This window comes from Haliotis cracherodii, unplaced genomic scaffold (assembly GCF_022045235.1).
Source record: "Haliotis cracherodii isolate W230 unplaced genomic scaffold, xgHalCrac1.p SCAF_2, whole genome shotgun sequence".
NCBI lineage: Eukaryota > Metazoa > Mollusca > Gastropoda > Lepetellida > Haliotidae > Haliotis > Haliotis cracherodii.
The window spans coordinates 7,315,994-7,332,422 of record NW_027266275.1 but is presented as its reverse complement, the minus strand read 5'-3'; the positions used below and the strand labels follow the sequence as shown (position 1 = coordinate 7,332,422).

Below are 16,429 nucleotides of genomic sequence, written 5' to 3'. Positions count from 1 at the left end.
TTATTCAGGGCGTGTTTGTGATACAATATCTATATGAATAAATATTTGATAATAGTTTTGTCACTTTTTCCAAACATTCTTTAGTGGTTCCTAGAAAAATCTAAACCAGTAGTTTCGTTTCAGAATCTAACTATTCGCTTCCTGGTAAGTTCAGAAAACACAAACACACGTGTGTCAGGACATGTGTTAATGTGTTAATTCTTCGCGTTTCCTGTTGACCGGTTTAAGTTGTAAGTTGTTTGAACTACGACACCGTTAACGCTGTGTACTCGTGTATGATACAACTAGGAAATGAGTCGAATTTGTTTCCAAATCGGAAAACATCCTGTTTTTGATCACTTTGTCGTCTGCTCATCATTCACCGAGTGCTTATCCAAACTGTCTACAAATATTATTTTCACACGCCCAAGGCTTCATCAAAATAAACTTAACGCAGTGACAGCTCATCTTTGTGAAAAATTCAGCATTTCGGCTTCGTGCAAACATTTTCTCATAAACAATAAGGGTCGTACTAGGCCCTAGGCTAATTACCGTCGGGACATTCTTGAGTTTTTATTACGATAGTCCGGATAAACATATACCATACCCTGACTCATCTTATGTGACATAAAAACTTTTTTTAAAGGCATATTTTTGTTCAGTTAGTAAGGATTGCTTCCTGGTTTGTGACAGCAGTGCTCACACTGCGCAGTGTACAAACATAACCTGTCTATAGTCTATAAGAATTTGGCAGTTGTCTTCAAGAACTTTTTTCACAGTCATACTCTCCACTTTTATTGACAAACACAGTCCCAGATATAGTATGTGACACTTAGTAAAATGAAAATTTACTAAAAGCCGCTAATTAGTGTGATCACTTCACACTATGTACAGCCGACACTGTTGGCTTTCAATTGGTTTGTTGCATTGTTGATGTCAAGATCCACCTCATGACACCATGTATATACAAAACCTAATGTTTGATTACTTACTAATGCCTATGTTATTATTATCTGAACAAAGTTTTATTTATGACCCTGAGAAGGACTTAAACTTATGTTACCCTCTTCAGCCCTACAGTGAGTGAGTATGGTTTTACGCTGCTTTTAGCAATATTCCAGCAATATCACGGCGGGGGACACCAGAAATGGGCTTCATCAGCCCTACAGACACAATGCAGACTTCATGAAACCATAACATTTAATTCTATGGCTGTTTCCTTTATTTGTTTTGCCAGGATCATTCATAATGAGTGAAAAGAGGGGAAAGAAGCGTCCAAAGTCCTACTACCGGAAGTCATGTCACCAAAAGCGCCAGAGATTAAATAACCTGGCTGCTGGCATGAGGGGATTCCTGATCACATGCAACAACAATGAGAAGCAGGCAGTCAGAGAGTGCTACAACATCCTCAATGAATATGCTGATGAGATGTATGGCCCTGAAAAGGTAAATGTGTACTCCCGTCCATTCCTCTGTTGGGTAGTGTATAGAGCATCTGCCCAGAGAGCATAAGGTCAGTGGTCGAGTTCAGTTGCATTATACCAAAGGACATGCAAGGATGGGTGCTTGGTGCTCTGCAATAAGGGTATGAAACAAGGACAGATTGCTCAGTGTCAGTATAATTGGGGTATCCATTTTGAACTGTGGCATCGTTTCTCGGTGTGCTAGCATTATGAAACCAGCATTAGTGAGGAATAATACAAGCAGCCACACATACATAAACATCGCTATGTAAGTGCAATAATCTTCAATGCTACATTGAACGCCATTTCACTTCAACTCTTCCATTCCTGTATTTGTATCATGTCATATGATATTTTTGTTAGTTTAGATATAATAGTTATATCTGCCGTGTATGTTGTACAAAATCAAGCAAGAGATGATGTCAGTGCTGAAGATGTGTAGCCTGGTAACTGATGTCGTCAGGGTTGTGACCTGATGTGACCAATGTTCAATGCTTTGTTTGCTTGTTTGTTGTTTAACACTGCACTCAGCAATGTTCCACCTACATGACGGTGGTCTGTAGATAACCAGGCAATGCAGTGGTTGTTGTCACCTCTTAAGACAAGCATAGGCACCTCTTACAGCAAGCAAGGGTTGCTGAAGACCTATTCTTCCCCGAATCTTCACTGGGGGTCTATGCATGCACCTGCATTGTGTGTTGACATTTTAGTCAAAGCAAACATTGTGTTCATCAAGGCACCATTCTCTCTCACTTTTTCTCTTTTTGTATGAAAGTTATGCGGTGATAATGCATTTGTTCAGTTTGGTCTATTTCTGAAGGTCCTTTTTATAAATAAATCAATCTTAGCCTGAGAATCCACAACTGTGTTCACTGCAAGCCAGTTAACACTGAGTTTCCCCACAGGGATGGAAATTAACCAAGAACGTCTACTAGCCCGAATAGTGATAAGATATAGCCATACCCCCCAAAATGTTTGAAATTCTACTAGCTCTTAAGATACCTTTAACATTAACAAAACTGGTCTGGGCTAGCGGGCTAGTGCTAAAGTCCATACCTGCCGTACCATAGCATTGAGGAGAGGATGCATACACATATACAAAATGACTTGTTCATAATTCAAGCTGCAAGTAATTTCAGTTCTGATTATGTATAACATGTTGCAGTTAACAGGGAAAGATGGAGATTCAGACAAGTCTGACTCTGAGGAAGAGGAGGATGTGGAGAAGGCCATGGCTCGAGAGCTGAAGGCCATCAAGGAAGTTCAGCAAAGTGTGGAGAGGCGGTTTCAGAACACGGACACACACGCCAAAAACTGCATCTTTATCCGGACATCGCTAGACAACCCCACAGAACTACATCACAAGATATTCTCAGACCTCTATGAGAAAAAAGTGACCAAGGCCAGATACGCCATGCGGATGTTGCCCATTGCTGGGACATGTAAAGCGGTGCTTGATGAAGTGAAGAAGCTAGCAGACAACATCCTGCCTCCCTATTTCCCATCAGAGAAGGGTCAGGAGAGATCATATGCTGTGATGTTTAAAGTGAGGAATAATAACGGCATTGGCCGGGATAGTGTGTTACCCTTGTTGGGTGAAGTCGTCAAAAGTTTGAATCCTTTGAACAGAGTGAACTGTGACAGTCCTGATGTTGCTGTTTTAGTGGAGATCATCTCTAATGTCTGTTGTTTAGGAGTCTCCACAGATTTCTTTAAGTTCAGAAAATGTAATTTCCATGAGGTTGTTAAGGAAGCAACTGTTAAAAAAGGAAAGGATATTAAATCAGAGGAGAAAGCGGAATTATCTGGTGGGGAGAATGGATCAGAAACAAAAGCTGATGAACAGAAAGACACGGCTGAAGAAAGTGACCAGAAACCTGTCAAAGAAGTGGCACCCATTGAGGCAAAAGTGAAGTTAGAGGTTGAAACAGATGATGGGACAGTGACCAAGGATGGGGATTCTGGAGGGGTAGGCCTGGAGAAGGATGAACAGCAGTCACATGCAGCCACTGTGAAGGAGGAAGGTGAACAAGAAAAATGTGTGACAAAGGATGAGGGATGAATACCGAGAAGATTGATGCCTATCTTAAAATGAGTTTAAGGGATATGGGAAGGGAATTGGGACAATGTTGGAATCATAAACATCAAGTCAATAAGTAATGGTAAAACAGTAATATTGAGCCATCAGAATATTTCTGTGAATGTGAAGGTGAGATAGATCTCTTCAATAGGTCATGGTGACCTATTACTGCGAGGTTATGGTAGTAATGGTGTATTTTAACGCTTGGTTACTGAACAGAGATGTTTTACCAACCATTTTTGCTACTTATTTTACAAGATGCACAGGTATTTATAAAATTTGTTTGTGGTTCGAGTGCCTCCATGATATTGTTCTCTCGTCCCATCTAACATTGTTCCTATGACATTTGATACAAATTCATGTGAAGAAAGAACACACTTTTTTATGAACTAAATATTTTCAGAAATAGACTCATTGTTCTGTTGTATATAAAAAAAATTGAATAAATCAATTCTGTTGATATCGAATAATGACCAGTTAACAGTAATGTTTCTTTTCCTTCTGAAGTGAACTTGCCTGGGTCTTGACGTCCAGGGTATTATCCACACAATACTGACAACCTTACTTCATCTGTCACAGACCTGGTGTCTAGGGTCATATTTACACAATGCTGACACCCCAGGTTAGAATTGGTCACCAGCAACCCATACTTGTCATACAAGGAGACAATTAGGTCTTTCAAAGGCATTTGGAAGTGATACATATGAGGAAGAGAATATATGGATGTCAACTTCTTTATTATGAGGAACACAACGTTTCGTAGTATATGCTTATTCCATCAGGTGAATGAATGCCATGCAACAGAGCATATATATGTACATGTAAGGACAACAAAATTAATAACATAACAAAAGGTGGAAAATAGCAGAGGGTAGAAACTAACAAGGGAAGCCAACATAGATGTCACCTTCTTTAGCGCCAAGTCCATCAAGACCCATCTACAAGCCAATGGCAGAGGCACAAGCAGCACAAGTCCCAACCCCCGAGGATGTATATACAAAGAAGTTGACATCCATATACAAATGTACAGTCAAGTCCCGTTAATCCGACATGGCTGGTTGCATATGATTATGTCAGATAAATGAGTGTCGGATAAACGAAATTAAGTAGTACCAACGTTCGTGGTTCACAGTCCGCGAAATGTTCTTCTGACGTGACCTGTAATGGGATGTCCTTGGCGATAGCGAGAACTTGTATCTGATTTTAATGAGATTGATGTAATCTAAGCATGTGATTAATCCTGTTTTCTTTATTTAAAGCATTAATTGTTAATTGTTAAGTAAAGTTTATCTCTGCAGCTTTGTAACATGCATCTACCAGCCAACTTGTCTCGCATCAAAATACTGGCTGTGTACTCGCGGGCAGAAAACCACGGAGTACGCTGATCACTGTGTCAGATTAACGTTGCAAATTAGGTGTGTCAGAGTGCGAGACTGTCGGATAAACTGGTCTAACTAGCATTGATTTAATCGGTTCCCATCATTAGTGTGGGATAAAGCCGATTGTCGGATTAACGAGACTTGACTGTTTTCTCTTCCTTAAGGTGACAATTGATCAAGTGGTCAGGCTCAGGTGACTTGGTTGGTGACTGACCCTGATGGCACGGATCGTTGCTCGTTATACCAATCACTGGTCTCGATTATTTACAGGTTGTCATATGGCTGGAATATTGTGGCGTTATGTTATGATGATCGCATACAGTGGAATCTGTCTAAATCCCAGACTAATCCAGAACTGTCAATACCAGACTGTTCATTAAGCATGAGATACCAAGGGATGTAAGTCTTTGCCAGAACTGGATTTCTGTCTACTCCGGACTGCTGTCTAAACTGGAATTGAATCCCAGGTAACAGTAAATATGTTGACAACTTCAAGCTACTTGTGACAGCTTCTGCTGCTGAGGAGCATGGCCTCTTAGACCAAAAAAAACCCCAAAACCTTTCTGATAAAATAGTTTATTCATTGAAATGGAATGTTTGGTTGCTGTCACACATGTACATAAAAACAATGACATTTGCTTCAGGTTATTCTGAAAGTCAATATTTGTCAAAACTCTTTTGTAAAGTTTCCATTGAGCAATATGTCAATAGAGATTCTGAACTAACCCTTTCTCCCCCTTAATGATAATATATTACATTGAGAAAATGTGCTATTCATAAAATGAAATCAGGTGTAAAAAATTAATAACGTGAGTTATTTGTTTGATAATTAATAAAGTGGGTTGAAAAGGTTAAAATTTCATCCTTTAAGATTCAAGAGCTATTATACAGGTTTCAACATTTATTTTTGGGGCTACGATGTCATAGAAACCTTTTCATTTAAGTCACCTGTCTATATTATGAAATATATAAGTAAGGCTTAAAACGTTTCTGGTCCTATGAATGCCTTCACCATCAAGAATTTTGGTTGTGACAATAGAACTAGTGCTAGGTCCTAATACGGTTTGGTATCCATGAGTTTACGTTAGAGACATCAACTATAATGACCCCTTTTTGTATAACACTCCCAAATTGGTTAAAGAATATGAATATCTCAACAGCTAGTGTTTTCATAATCCCTAATTGTTGAGGTATTTTTTATGCCTTTAAGCCTGGGGCTGTCTTTTTTTTTGGGGGGGGGGGGGGGGGGGGGGGTACCATGTTGTTTTTACCTGCACCCTCCCCAATAAGGGCTTGAGACTTGTGTTTGATTTGGAAATTACTATGTTTGTACATGTATATATTAAAGACAAGTTCACAAAAGTACTATTGATGCAATAAGCACTGCACACAGATCTCATATTCACAACATAGTAATCATGGGAAAATAACCTTAAAACAAAGGAATCACAAGTAAGGTACCACAGTGACATTTTCTGATTTGTGTCAGACTATGGAAGCTGTACATGTTAGACTTGGAGATATTCACAAGGCACAAGTGTATCCTACCATTTATACATGGAACTTGCATATTATTGCATTGGACATGTTATTTATTCTCAAATTGCTAATCACCAAGTGGAACTTGGTTTGTTCAAGATTGCAGACGATTAGAAAATCAATCAACTTCCCCCCTTAAATTACTATACTAATTTACATTACTATATCAATTACATGATAGTTGTAATTAAACAAATTCAAATTGACAAACAAAGAAAATAATTTAGCAGGGGTAAGAGTATTTTGCCTCACGGCAGTCATCACTTGTTTGTAAACATAACGGTCAGTCGGCTGTGAGTTCAACTTCAAGCATGGTTGTAGCCACCTTTAACAGTGGGGAGCTTTGATTGGTGGCAGCGATAGTATAAAGACCTCCACGAATGGGATGTCGCTGTGAGGAGCTTGTGGATCACCCTGGTAAGGGAGGCAACTTTGCACAGAGAGTAGCAGCACCTTAAGAACACTGGGTCAGTAGATTTCAAGGTAAGGAAAAGAAATTTTAGATAAAAACTAAAACAAAGATTTGTCAATAACAACATTTGTATTTGTTTTTACTCATGCAAAGTCCTCTTTAAACAAGAAATGAACATGGCTGGTCCTACTATTTTGGCCAAGAACAGGAAACGTATTAAGATGTAGTCAGGTCAGCTGCATTGGCAGTAATAAATCACCCATGATCACAGTACAGACTTGCTATGTTGTAAAGGTACAAAACCTTTTTCAGAATATTATTTTGTTGTTACTGTGTAAGAAACATTGTAAGTATGTGAAAGAAAAAGATATCCAAAGATTTAGAATTTAGCATTCATAAATGATGATACAGAAGTAAATGTACAATTTGATGACCACTGAATAAGAAAAAGAAAATATGTACACAACACAGGATAAAATCACGTCTTCGATAACATCAGATGATAACATTAACTCATAAATGACAAATCTCAAAGAATTTTTTTCTGTCTGAAATGATTAATTAATCAGGAAAATAATACTCTACATCTAATGGACGAATATATATTCAATCTATGAAGTCACTCACCTTTCCATGAAGGTCAAAATATACATCACATGTGCTTTTATAGAGAGAATTAAATGTCAAGATGAGAAGCATTTAAAAATAAAGTCAATAAAATGAATATATTACACTTGTGCAGTAAATATATCGGATCAGTGCAGTGAATATATCACATTTGTACAGTGAATATATCCCATCAGTATGGTGAATACATCAAATTTGTACAATGATCATATCAGATTTGTACATTGAATATATCCCATCTGAATGGTGAATATATCAAATCTGTACAATGATCCTGTCACATCTGTACAGTGAGTATATCTATATATATTGCTAAGGGTAAAACGAAACACCGAAACACAATCTTTGATACAAAACAAGATACAAAGGGACCTGTATTTTGGGACAGATATAATAGGATTTTCTCACTGTTTCTGCTACAAGATCAGTTGAGTGTCATGTGAGTGACTTTATGTCTTCTTTAAGATATAAAAAAACAAACTTTTCAGTTTTATGATGTTTGTATTGTTATACTGTCATATTGAGATAGATATCATCATGTGACCGGTGTATCGAGATACGTATCATATCGTTGCACCCCTATATATGTACAGGGAATATATCACATCTGTAATATATTATTCACACAAACTATTCATAAAATCAAAAAATGAAATTGCATAAGTTATCTACTACAACTAGAACTATAAGTTATTAGAGATTCTGCATAATCCAAAATATAACTTTGTAAATACACTGAGTATTAAAAATACACTGAGTATTAACATCATAGATAAAAGTAGAATGCATTGAGACTGAGGGAGGATTCGAGCTCCAAGTTCCAAGGTTAGGCTAAGTTTGTATTGCAGTCAGATCAGTAAAAAGTTGATGCCATCATCACAACGCTTTGTGTCAGGTAAAAACTGTATTGCTATGTATTAAATGCTCGAAAGCAGCAAAATAGAATACATGAGATTCACAACAATAATGTCACATTCATTGTATCGGTACATAAAAAAATTGACAAACCAAATAATTCCTTGTAAAAAATATGTGATACATATCAGGGTCAGTTGGGCAAGATTTTGGAGAAGAATCTTACGAGGACGTTTACTGAAATATATTTATAAAATTTTATTTCTATGGTTTACACAACTGGGAACTACTTTAGTATCATACTGGCTGTCATGAAACTACTTTTGGGAAGATTTAAGAACAAATGGATTGGCTTTAGGGAAGGGTCATCTTTGCAAAGGCATGCATGAGTTGTCTCCCCTTCCCATCCAATTCTACAGCAAAAGTCCCTTCATCCAACTGAGCACAAGCCTTATAAAAATAAAGAGTGAGTGAATGAGCTCTGGTTTAACTGTGTGTAAGTGCACCAAGTTTACATATGGTTGGCACTGACATGTGGTTTACATAGTTCACCCTGACTATACATTGTAACAAACATGTTCATAAAACAACAGGAAATAAAAACACTACAATGGTGATGATGAAACCATGATTACACATCAATCCTGTTTCCAGCCTACCTGGTTGTTCCTATTTATTAGTGGCACCAGATACTGAGGTCACATTTTCTTACCAATAATTCTAAAACAAATGTCATAGGCAGCAAATCTTATATTCAGATCAGTTCACTGCTTTATATCATTTGAAGAAATATAAAGTAAATAAAACCTTTAAAAATCAGAACAAATCTATAAACCCAAAAAGTAAAATGTGGACTTTTTGCAGTCTATGTACCCGCATCTTGCCGAGGCAAGGGAGTTAACTGACTATAAAAGTCCTGTTTCCACCCTTGCCGAACTAGGCTGGTATTATGGAGTTACATTTTGGCTGGACTAACAAGTCTATGCATAGTCCAATCAAAATCGCACACCGAAATTGAAATCCGGTTTGTAAAGTGTCATGCAGATTTTGGTTGACTGCAGGATTTGCAAAGCATGTGCACCGCTAGCTCGTTGTCAACAGATATTTTCTAAATCTTTTCATGTTTTTAATCAAGGTGCTCACGTGATTTGATGCACTTCGCGATGTAAGACCCGTTTTGTCACAATATAGATCTCGATTATTGATCAGATCGTATTGACTGGGCACCACCGTTTTGTTTGAATCAAATGCAAGTGATACGAGAGGTGGAAATCTGATTGGTCCATAGGAGAGGCATAGAAGGAACATAACTCATAATAACCACTGGTGGCGCTACGATCGAGCCCAGAAATTCCAGCCTAGTTCGGCAAGGGTGGAAACTCGACTTTAAAAGTCAGTTAACCCCCTTTCCTCGGGAAGATGCAGGAAGCCGAGATCTGGGCTGACGTGTAGAGCTGGAAGAGTTTGAACATCAGGACATTGCCTATATTAACAAGCATCTCAGCAATGAACATAATTGAACCTTGAGATAATTTGGTCCAAAGGTAAAAATGATACTTCAAACAGCATGACACTGTTTTCACTGGTTATAATTAGTATCAATATTCATTGTTAAAAGTTATGTAAAAGCAAAATAAGTGGTATATTAATATTACAAAATCGGATCATTATCTAAAAACAATCTACGTAAGAAACACCTGGAAGCACTAGTGGTACTATGACTGTTGCAAGGTCAAGAATTGTGGCACTTGATCATGTACAATGAGCATATTTTCCAGGATTGTGTTGCGTTTGATGTGGTTACATCCAAGCTGGTTAGGACACTCAGTGGTGGGTGAAATCATATTTTCTTCACTTATTTCGAACCTGACATGTTTCACATCTTGCCACCTCCCTACTTAAGACATGACCCAGACTGAGTTCAGACATGACCCAGATTGTGTTCAGACATAACCTACATTGAAATCAGCGCTGAGCTAGATTGAGTTCAGACATGACCTTGATTGAATTTGGACATGACTTAATTGAGTTCAGTGATTCTGTAAGTTTCATTCATGATGCCACTGTTCAGATAGTTTCAGTGTCACTAGTATGAGAAGTGCTGTGGCTGACATTGCCCTTGGTGGTCTAGGTTACACAGGATCGGATTATGCAGTGCTACAGAGCTTTGTGAGACAAGTAATGTATGAACACAAGCACCACTCTTCCTGCAAGGCAACATCATCCTCTGACACTGTTGCCTCAGAGAAATATTTCTAAAGTGACATCCCAAAACCGAAACAGGTGAGCTGTCAAAAATGTTTTTGCACACAGACCTAAAAGACATGTCCATAATAAAAGTAATTAGTTTAAAATTTCCTACGAGTTGAAGTCCAGCTAAAATATTTTCCTATTTCTCATGAAAAACCAATGGGTAGGGTGAGAGCATTCATTTTTCTATTTTATTCCTTAGCACAATGTTTAGTGGGTTAAATATAGGAGAAGTTAACTTGAACGTAATGTAGCATGTGACCTATTCTGGCTCAAAGTATGAAAAGATGGGGACCAACTATGAATGCATGACTTGCAAATCTGATGATAATATGAAATTCAAGTTGAAAAAGTAGTTTCTAAACAATGATTAAACATAAAAAAAATAGGTCATGAGAAACAAGAAATATACTTCAAGAAACCTTTTCTCAGCACTCGCAGGAATAATGATATACTAGTATATAGGAAACTAGTCAAAACAGTATATCAAGTTTCCATTCTTCCCCAAGGAGCTCCCTAATGTGGTCAAGAGATGAGTGCCTAATATTTTCTATGTAAAACTTTTATAAATTCAAGAACAGGAGCACAAAACGTTTTTTGTGTGTAGAACCTGTCAATACCATATATCCCTCATTTTAAACATCTGAGTTTGGAATGTTCTTTAAGTCATGCAAGACATATCGTCATTTGGGGAGGTCATAAACCAGGTAAAAATATTTTGCAAAACATATATACAATGTGCAGACATACATGTGGATGAGCATATGATTGTAAACACAAACAGATGCTGTCATCAAAATACAAACTATACAGCAATATTGCTGTTTGATCATTTGCCAATATTTATACATGGTAGCACTTGATTTGTTCTATTTGTTATTCCCTACAAAAAGAATGTTCCATCAAAAGCAAATTTGAACATTCTAGATGCAGAATCTTCAAGAACTGTAAACAAAAATAATTATGTGCTAAAAATATCAATAGAATGTAAAACATTTCTCAGTCATTCAATGAATTTTGTCACAAACATCTTCATCTTTTCGAGTGTATGGAAGATGTCAACTCACACCACGCAATCAGTCAACATCCATGCATAGCCAATCAAATGTTCTCATGTTGACGATTCAGTTTTGCTAGGTGTCTGTATATGTATTTCATCAGTTGTAACAGGAAGGGTGGCCGGATTGTTGCCGTTCACCTCTGGGCGGCCATCTTGGTCCAGACTTGAATATGGGTTCTCCATTTGAACAACTTTCTCTGTATTGGTGTAGTCCTCGTCTAGACGCCCGTAGGAAAACTGGTTGGATGGCTGCATTACCTCTGCAGGCAGACCGGATATCTACAAGCAGATATATTTGAGGTATTATAAGTATCATATCTTTCTTATATTTGAGAACACTATGTTAAGCCTGGCAGATTTGTTTCGTCTATGAAATTAAGACTTGTGGGTTCCTTTGTAGAATTATTTTCTGTTAACTTTATACATATACATGTATACTTTATTTCTGGTACTTCTTGTTAGTGTTTGGGAACGCTGATGAGAGACTGTGGTACTCTCACCTGTATCTGGCTGCGTCCGTAGGATGGATTCTCAAATGTCACAGCCTCTGCTGCTGCATTGTTCTTGTTTTGGCGCAACCTGAAATATAAACAAAATTGCAACTTGTTTGCATCCAGTCCAAGACGAAAACACAATAATTATCAGCATACATCTCACAATATGTTAACTATATTTTCTCATGTTGATCTTCATCTTCCCGAGGCAAGAGAGTTAACTGACTATAAAAGTCCTGTTTCCACCCTTGCCGAACTAGGCTGGTATTATGGAGTTACATTTTGGCTGGACTAATGAGTCAATCCAGTTCGTAAACTGTCGTGCAGATTTCGGTCGATTGAAGGATTTGCAAAGCATGTGCACCGCCACCTCGTTGTCAACACATATTTCCCAAATCTTTTCATGTTTTTTATCAAGGTTCTCACGTGATTTGATGCATTTCGCGATGTAAGACCCGTTTTATCATGAAATAGACCTTGATTATTGATCAGATTGTCTTGACTGGGCACAGCTGTTTTGTTTGAAGCACATGCAAGTGATACGAATGGTGGAATCTGATTGGTCCATAGGAGATGCTTAGAAGGGACATAACTCGTAATAGCCACTGGTGGCGCTACAGTAGAGCCCAGAAATTCCAGCCTAGTTCGGCAAGGGTGGAAACTGGACTTTTGAAGTCAGTTAACTCTCTTGCCTCGAGAAGATGGTTGATGTTTTGCACCCACACAATTTATTGTGACAAACATAAAGAATCAGCAGCTCCAACAACAAATGAAGGTGTTTATAAATATACCACACATCATCTGTCTTTGGTCAGAATCTATACTGTATTTCTCTTGGTCAGAATCTATACTGTATTTCTCTTGGTCAGAATCTATACTGTATTTCTCTTGGTCAGAATCTATACTGTATTTCTCATGGTCAGAATCTATACTGTATTTCTCTTGGTCAGAATCTATACTGTATTTCTCTTGGTCAGGATCTATACTGTATTTCTCTTGGTCAGGATCTATGCTGTATTTCTCTTGGTCAGAATCTATACTGTATTTCTCTTGGTCAGAATCTATACTGTATTTCTCTTGGTCAGGATGTATACTGTATTTCTCTTGGTCAGAATCTATACTGTATTTCTCTTGGTCAGAATCTATACTGTATTTCTCATGGTCAGAATCTATGCTGTATTTCTCTTGGTCAGAATCTATACTGTATTTCTCTTGGTCAGGATCTATGCTGTATTTCTCTTGGTCAGAATCTATACTGTATTTCTCTTGGTCAGAATCTATGCTGTATTTCTCTTGGTCAGAATCTATACTGTATTTCTCTTGGTCAGGATCTATACTGTATTTCTCTGGGTCAGAATCTATACTGTATTTCTCTTGGTCAGAATCTATACTGTATTTCTCTTGGTCAGAATCTATACTGTATTTCTCTTGGTCAGGATCTATACTGTATTTCTCTTGGTCAGGATCTATGCTGTATTTCTCTTGGTCAGAATCTATACTGTATTTCTCTTGGTCAGAATCTATGCTGTATTTCTCTTGGTCAGAATCTATACTGTATTTCTCTTGGTCAGGATCTATACTGTATTTCTCTTGGTCAGAATCTATACTGTATTTCTCTTGGTCAGAATCTATACTGTATTTCTTTTGGTCAGAATCTATACTGTATTTCTCTTGGTCAGGATCTATACTGTATTTCTCTTGGTCAGGATCTATGCTGTATTTCTCTTGGTCAGAATCTATGCTGTATTTCTCTTGGTCAGAATCTATACTGTATTTCTCTTGGTCAGAATCTATACTGTATTTCTCTTGGTCAGAATCTATACTGTATTTCTCTTGGTCAGGATCTATACTGTATTTCTCTTGGTCAGGATCTATGCTGTATTTCTCTTGGTCAGAATCTATACTGTATTTCTCTTGGTCAGGATCTATGCTGTATTTCTCTTGGTCAGAATCTATACTGTATTTCTCTTGGTCAGAATCTATACTGTATTTCTCTTGGTCAGAATCTATACTGTATTTCTCTTGGTCAGAATCTATGCTGTATTTCTCTTGGTCAGAATCTATACTGTATTTCTCTTGGTCAGGATCTATGCTGTATTTCTCTTGGTCAGAATCTATACTGTATTTCTCTTGGTCAGAATCTATGCTGTATTTCTCTTGGTCAGAATCTATACTGTATTTCTCTTGGTCAGGATCTATACTGTATTTCTCTGGGTCAGAATCTATACTGTATTTCTCTTGGTCAGAATCTATACTGTATTTCTCTTGGTCAGAATCTATACTGTATTTCTCATGGTCAGAATCTATACTGTATTTCTCTTGGTCAGAATCTATACTGTATTTCTCTTGGTCAGGATCTATACTGTATTTCTCTTGGTCAGGATCTATGCTGTATTTCTCTTGGTCAGAATCTATACTGTATTTCTCTTGGTCAGGATCTATGCTGTATTTCTCTTGGTCAGAATCTATACTGTATTTCTCTTGGTCAGGATCTATACTGTATTTCTCTTGGTCAGAATCTATACTGTATTTCTCTTGGTCAGGATGTATGCTGTATTTCTCTTGGTCAGAATCTATACTGTATTTCTCTTGGTCAGAATCTATACTTATTTCTTGAGGTCAGAATCCATCCAAAATCCATACACTATATTCTTAGTCTTTTTGCAACCAGTTTCATCAGGCGATTGAACACAATGTGCTCGCATGCTATTTTTGTTTAATTCCATTGCCTTCCATCTCTGACTCAAACAAGCTGAATATGATATATATTTAGAAGTGATTAGGAACTTAAAGAAGAGAGAAGCATTATCTTCATCAATTACTTACTTCAAATAAACGATGAGCAGCACAACAATGATGATCGCTATGACGACGATGGTGAGTCCAACGCCCAGCCCAACTTGCGCCCCAGAAGGACCGGACGTTTTCGTGAGTGGGGAGACGTCAGCGGATCCTGTAAACAAACCTCATCAGCATTATGTCAGACCATAAAGTTGTTACATAGTAAAGGGACCCAAGAGAACATAGTAAAGGGACCCAAGAGAACACAGTAAAGGGAGCCCAAGGGGACATAGTAAAGGGACCCAAGAGAACATAGTAAAGGGGTCCAAACCAACATAGTAAAGGGAGCCCAAGGGGACATAGAAAAGGAGCCCAAGGGGACAGAGTAAAGGGAGCCCAAGGGCCCGGGACATAGAAAAGGGAGCCCAAGGGGACAGAGTAAAGGGAGTCCAAACCAACATAGTAAAGGGAGCCCAAGGGGACATAGAAAAGGGAGCCCAAGGGGACATAGAAAAGGGAGCCCAAGGGGACAGAGTAAAGGGAGCCCAAGGTGAGAGAGTAAAGGGACCAAAGAGAACATAGTAAAGGGGTCCAAACCAACATAGTAAAGGGAGCCCAAGGGGACATAGAAAAGGGAGCCCAAAGGGACAGAGTAAAGGGAGCCCAAGGTGAGAGAGTAAAGGGACCAAAGAGAACATAGTAAAGGGGTCCAAACCAACATAGTAAAGGGAGCCCAAGGGGACAGAGTAAAGGGAGCCCAAGGGAACAGAGTAAAGGGAGCCCAAGGGAACAGAGTAAAGGGAGTCCAAGGGAACAGAGTAAAGGGAGCCCAAGGGGACATAGTAAAGGGAGCCCAAGGGAACATAGTAAAGGGAGTTCAAGGGGACAGAGTAAAGGGAGTCCAAGGGGACATAGTAAAGGGAGCCCAAAGGGACAGAGTAAAGGGAGTCCAAGGGGAGAGTAAAGGGAGTCCAAGGGGACATAGTAAAGGGAGTCCAAGGGGACAGAGTAAAGGGAGTCCAAGGGGAGTTATGGGAGTCCAAGGGGACAGAGTAAAGGGAGTCCAAGGGGACAGAGTTAAAGGAGTCCAAGGGGACAGAGTAAAGGGAGCCCAAGGGGACATAGTAAAGGGAGCCCAAGGGAACAGAGTAAAGGGAGTCCAAGGGGACATAGTAAAGGGAGTCCAAGGGGACAGAGTAAAGGGAGTCCAAGGGGACATAGTAAAGGGAGTCCAAGGGGACATAGTAAAGGGAGTCCGAGGGGACAGAGTTAAGGGAGTCCAAGGGGACATAGTAAAGGGAGCCCAAGGGAACAGAGTAAAGGAAGCCCAAGAGAACATAGTAAAGGGAGCCCAAGGGAACATAGTAAAGGGAGTCCGAGGGGACAGAGTAAAGGGAGTCCAAGGTGAGAGAGTTAAAGGAGTCCAAGGGGACATAGTAAAGGGAGTCCAAGGGAACAGAGTAAAGGGAGTCCATGGGGACAGAGTTAAGGGAGTCCAAGGGGACATAGT

The 16,429-nt window shown here is 38.7% G+C and overlaps 2 protein-coding genes across 2 annotated transcripts in view; one reads left to right on the top strand and one right to left on the bottom strand.

The window, feature by feature from the left end:
• The first annotated feature begins 145 nt into the window (after positions 1 to 145).
• Positions 146 to 3,906, top strand: LOC139468644 (THUMP domain-containing protein 1-like). The gene is made up of 3 exons (XM_071250766.1): positions 146 to 230; positions 1,217 to 1,425; positions 2,608 to 3,906. The coding sequence occupies exons 2-3, from the start codon at positions 1,228 to 1,230 to the stop codon at positions 3,502 to 3,504; spliced, it is 1,095 nt and encodes a 364-aa protein (XP_071106867.1). The 5' UTR covers positions 146 to 230; positions 1,217 to 1,227; the 3' UTR covers positions 3,505 to 3,906.
• Positions 3,907 to 9,546: 5,640 nt separating this feature from the next.
• LOC139469654 (Ig-like and fibronectin type-III domain-containing protein 2) overlaps positions 9,547 to 16,429 on the bottom strand; it is a 76,238-nt gene continuing 69,355 nt past the window's right edge. The window contains exons 35-37 of the mRNA XM_071251884.1: positions 14,965 to 15,091; positions 12,145 to 12,223; positions 9,547 to 11,923 (exon numbers count right to left, since the gene is read on the bottom strand). Of these exons, the coding sequence (XP_071107985.1) occupies positions 11,696 to 11,923; positions 12,145 to 12,223; positions 14,965 to 15,091 (434 nt within the window). The 3' untranslated portion in view covers positions 9,547 to 11,695. The remainder of the gene's footprint in view (positions 11,924 to 12,144; positions 12,224 to 14,964; positions 15,092 to 16,429) is intronic.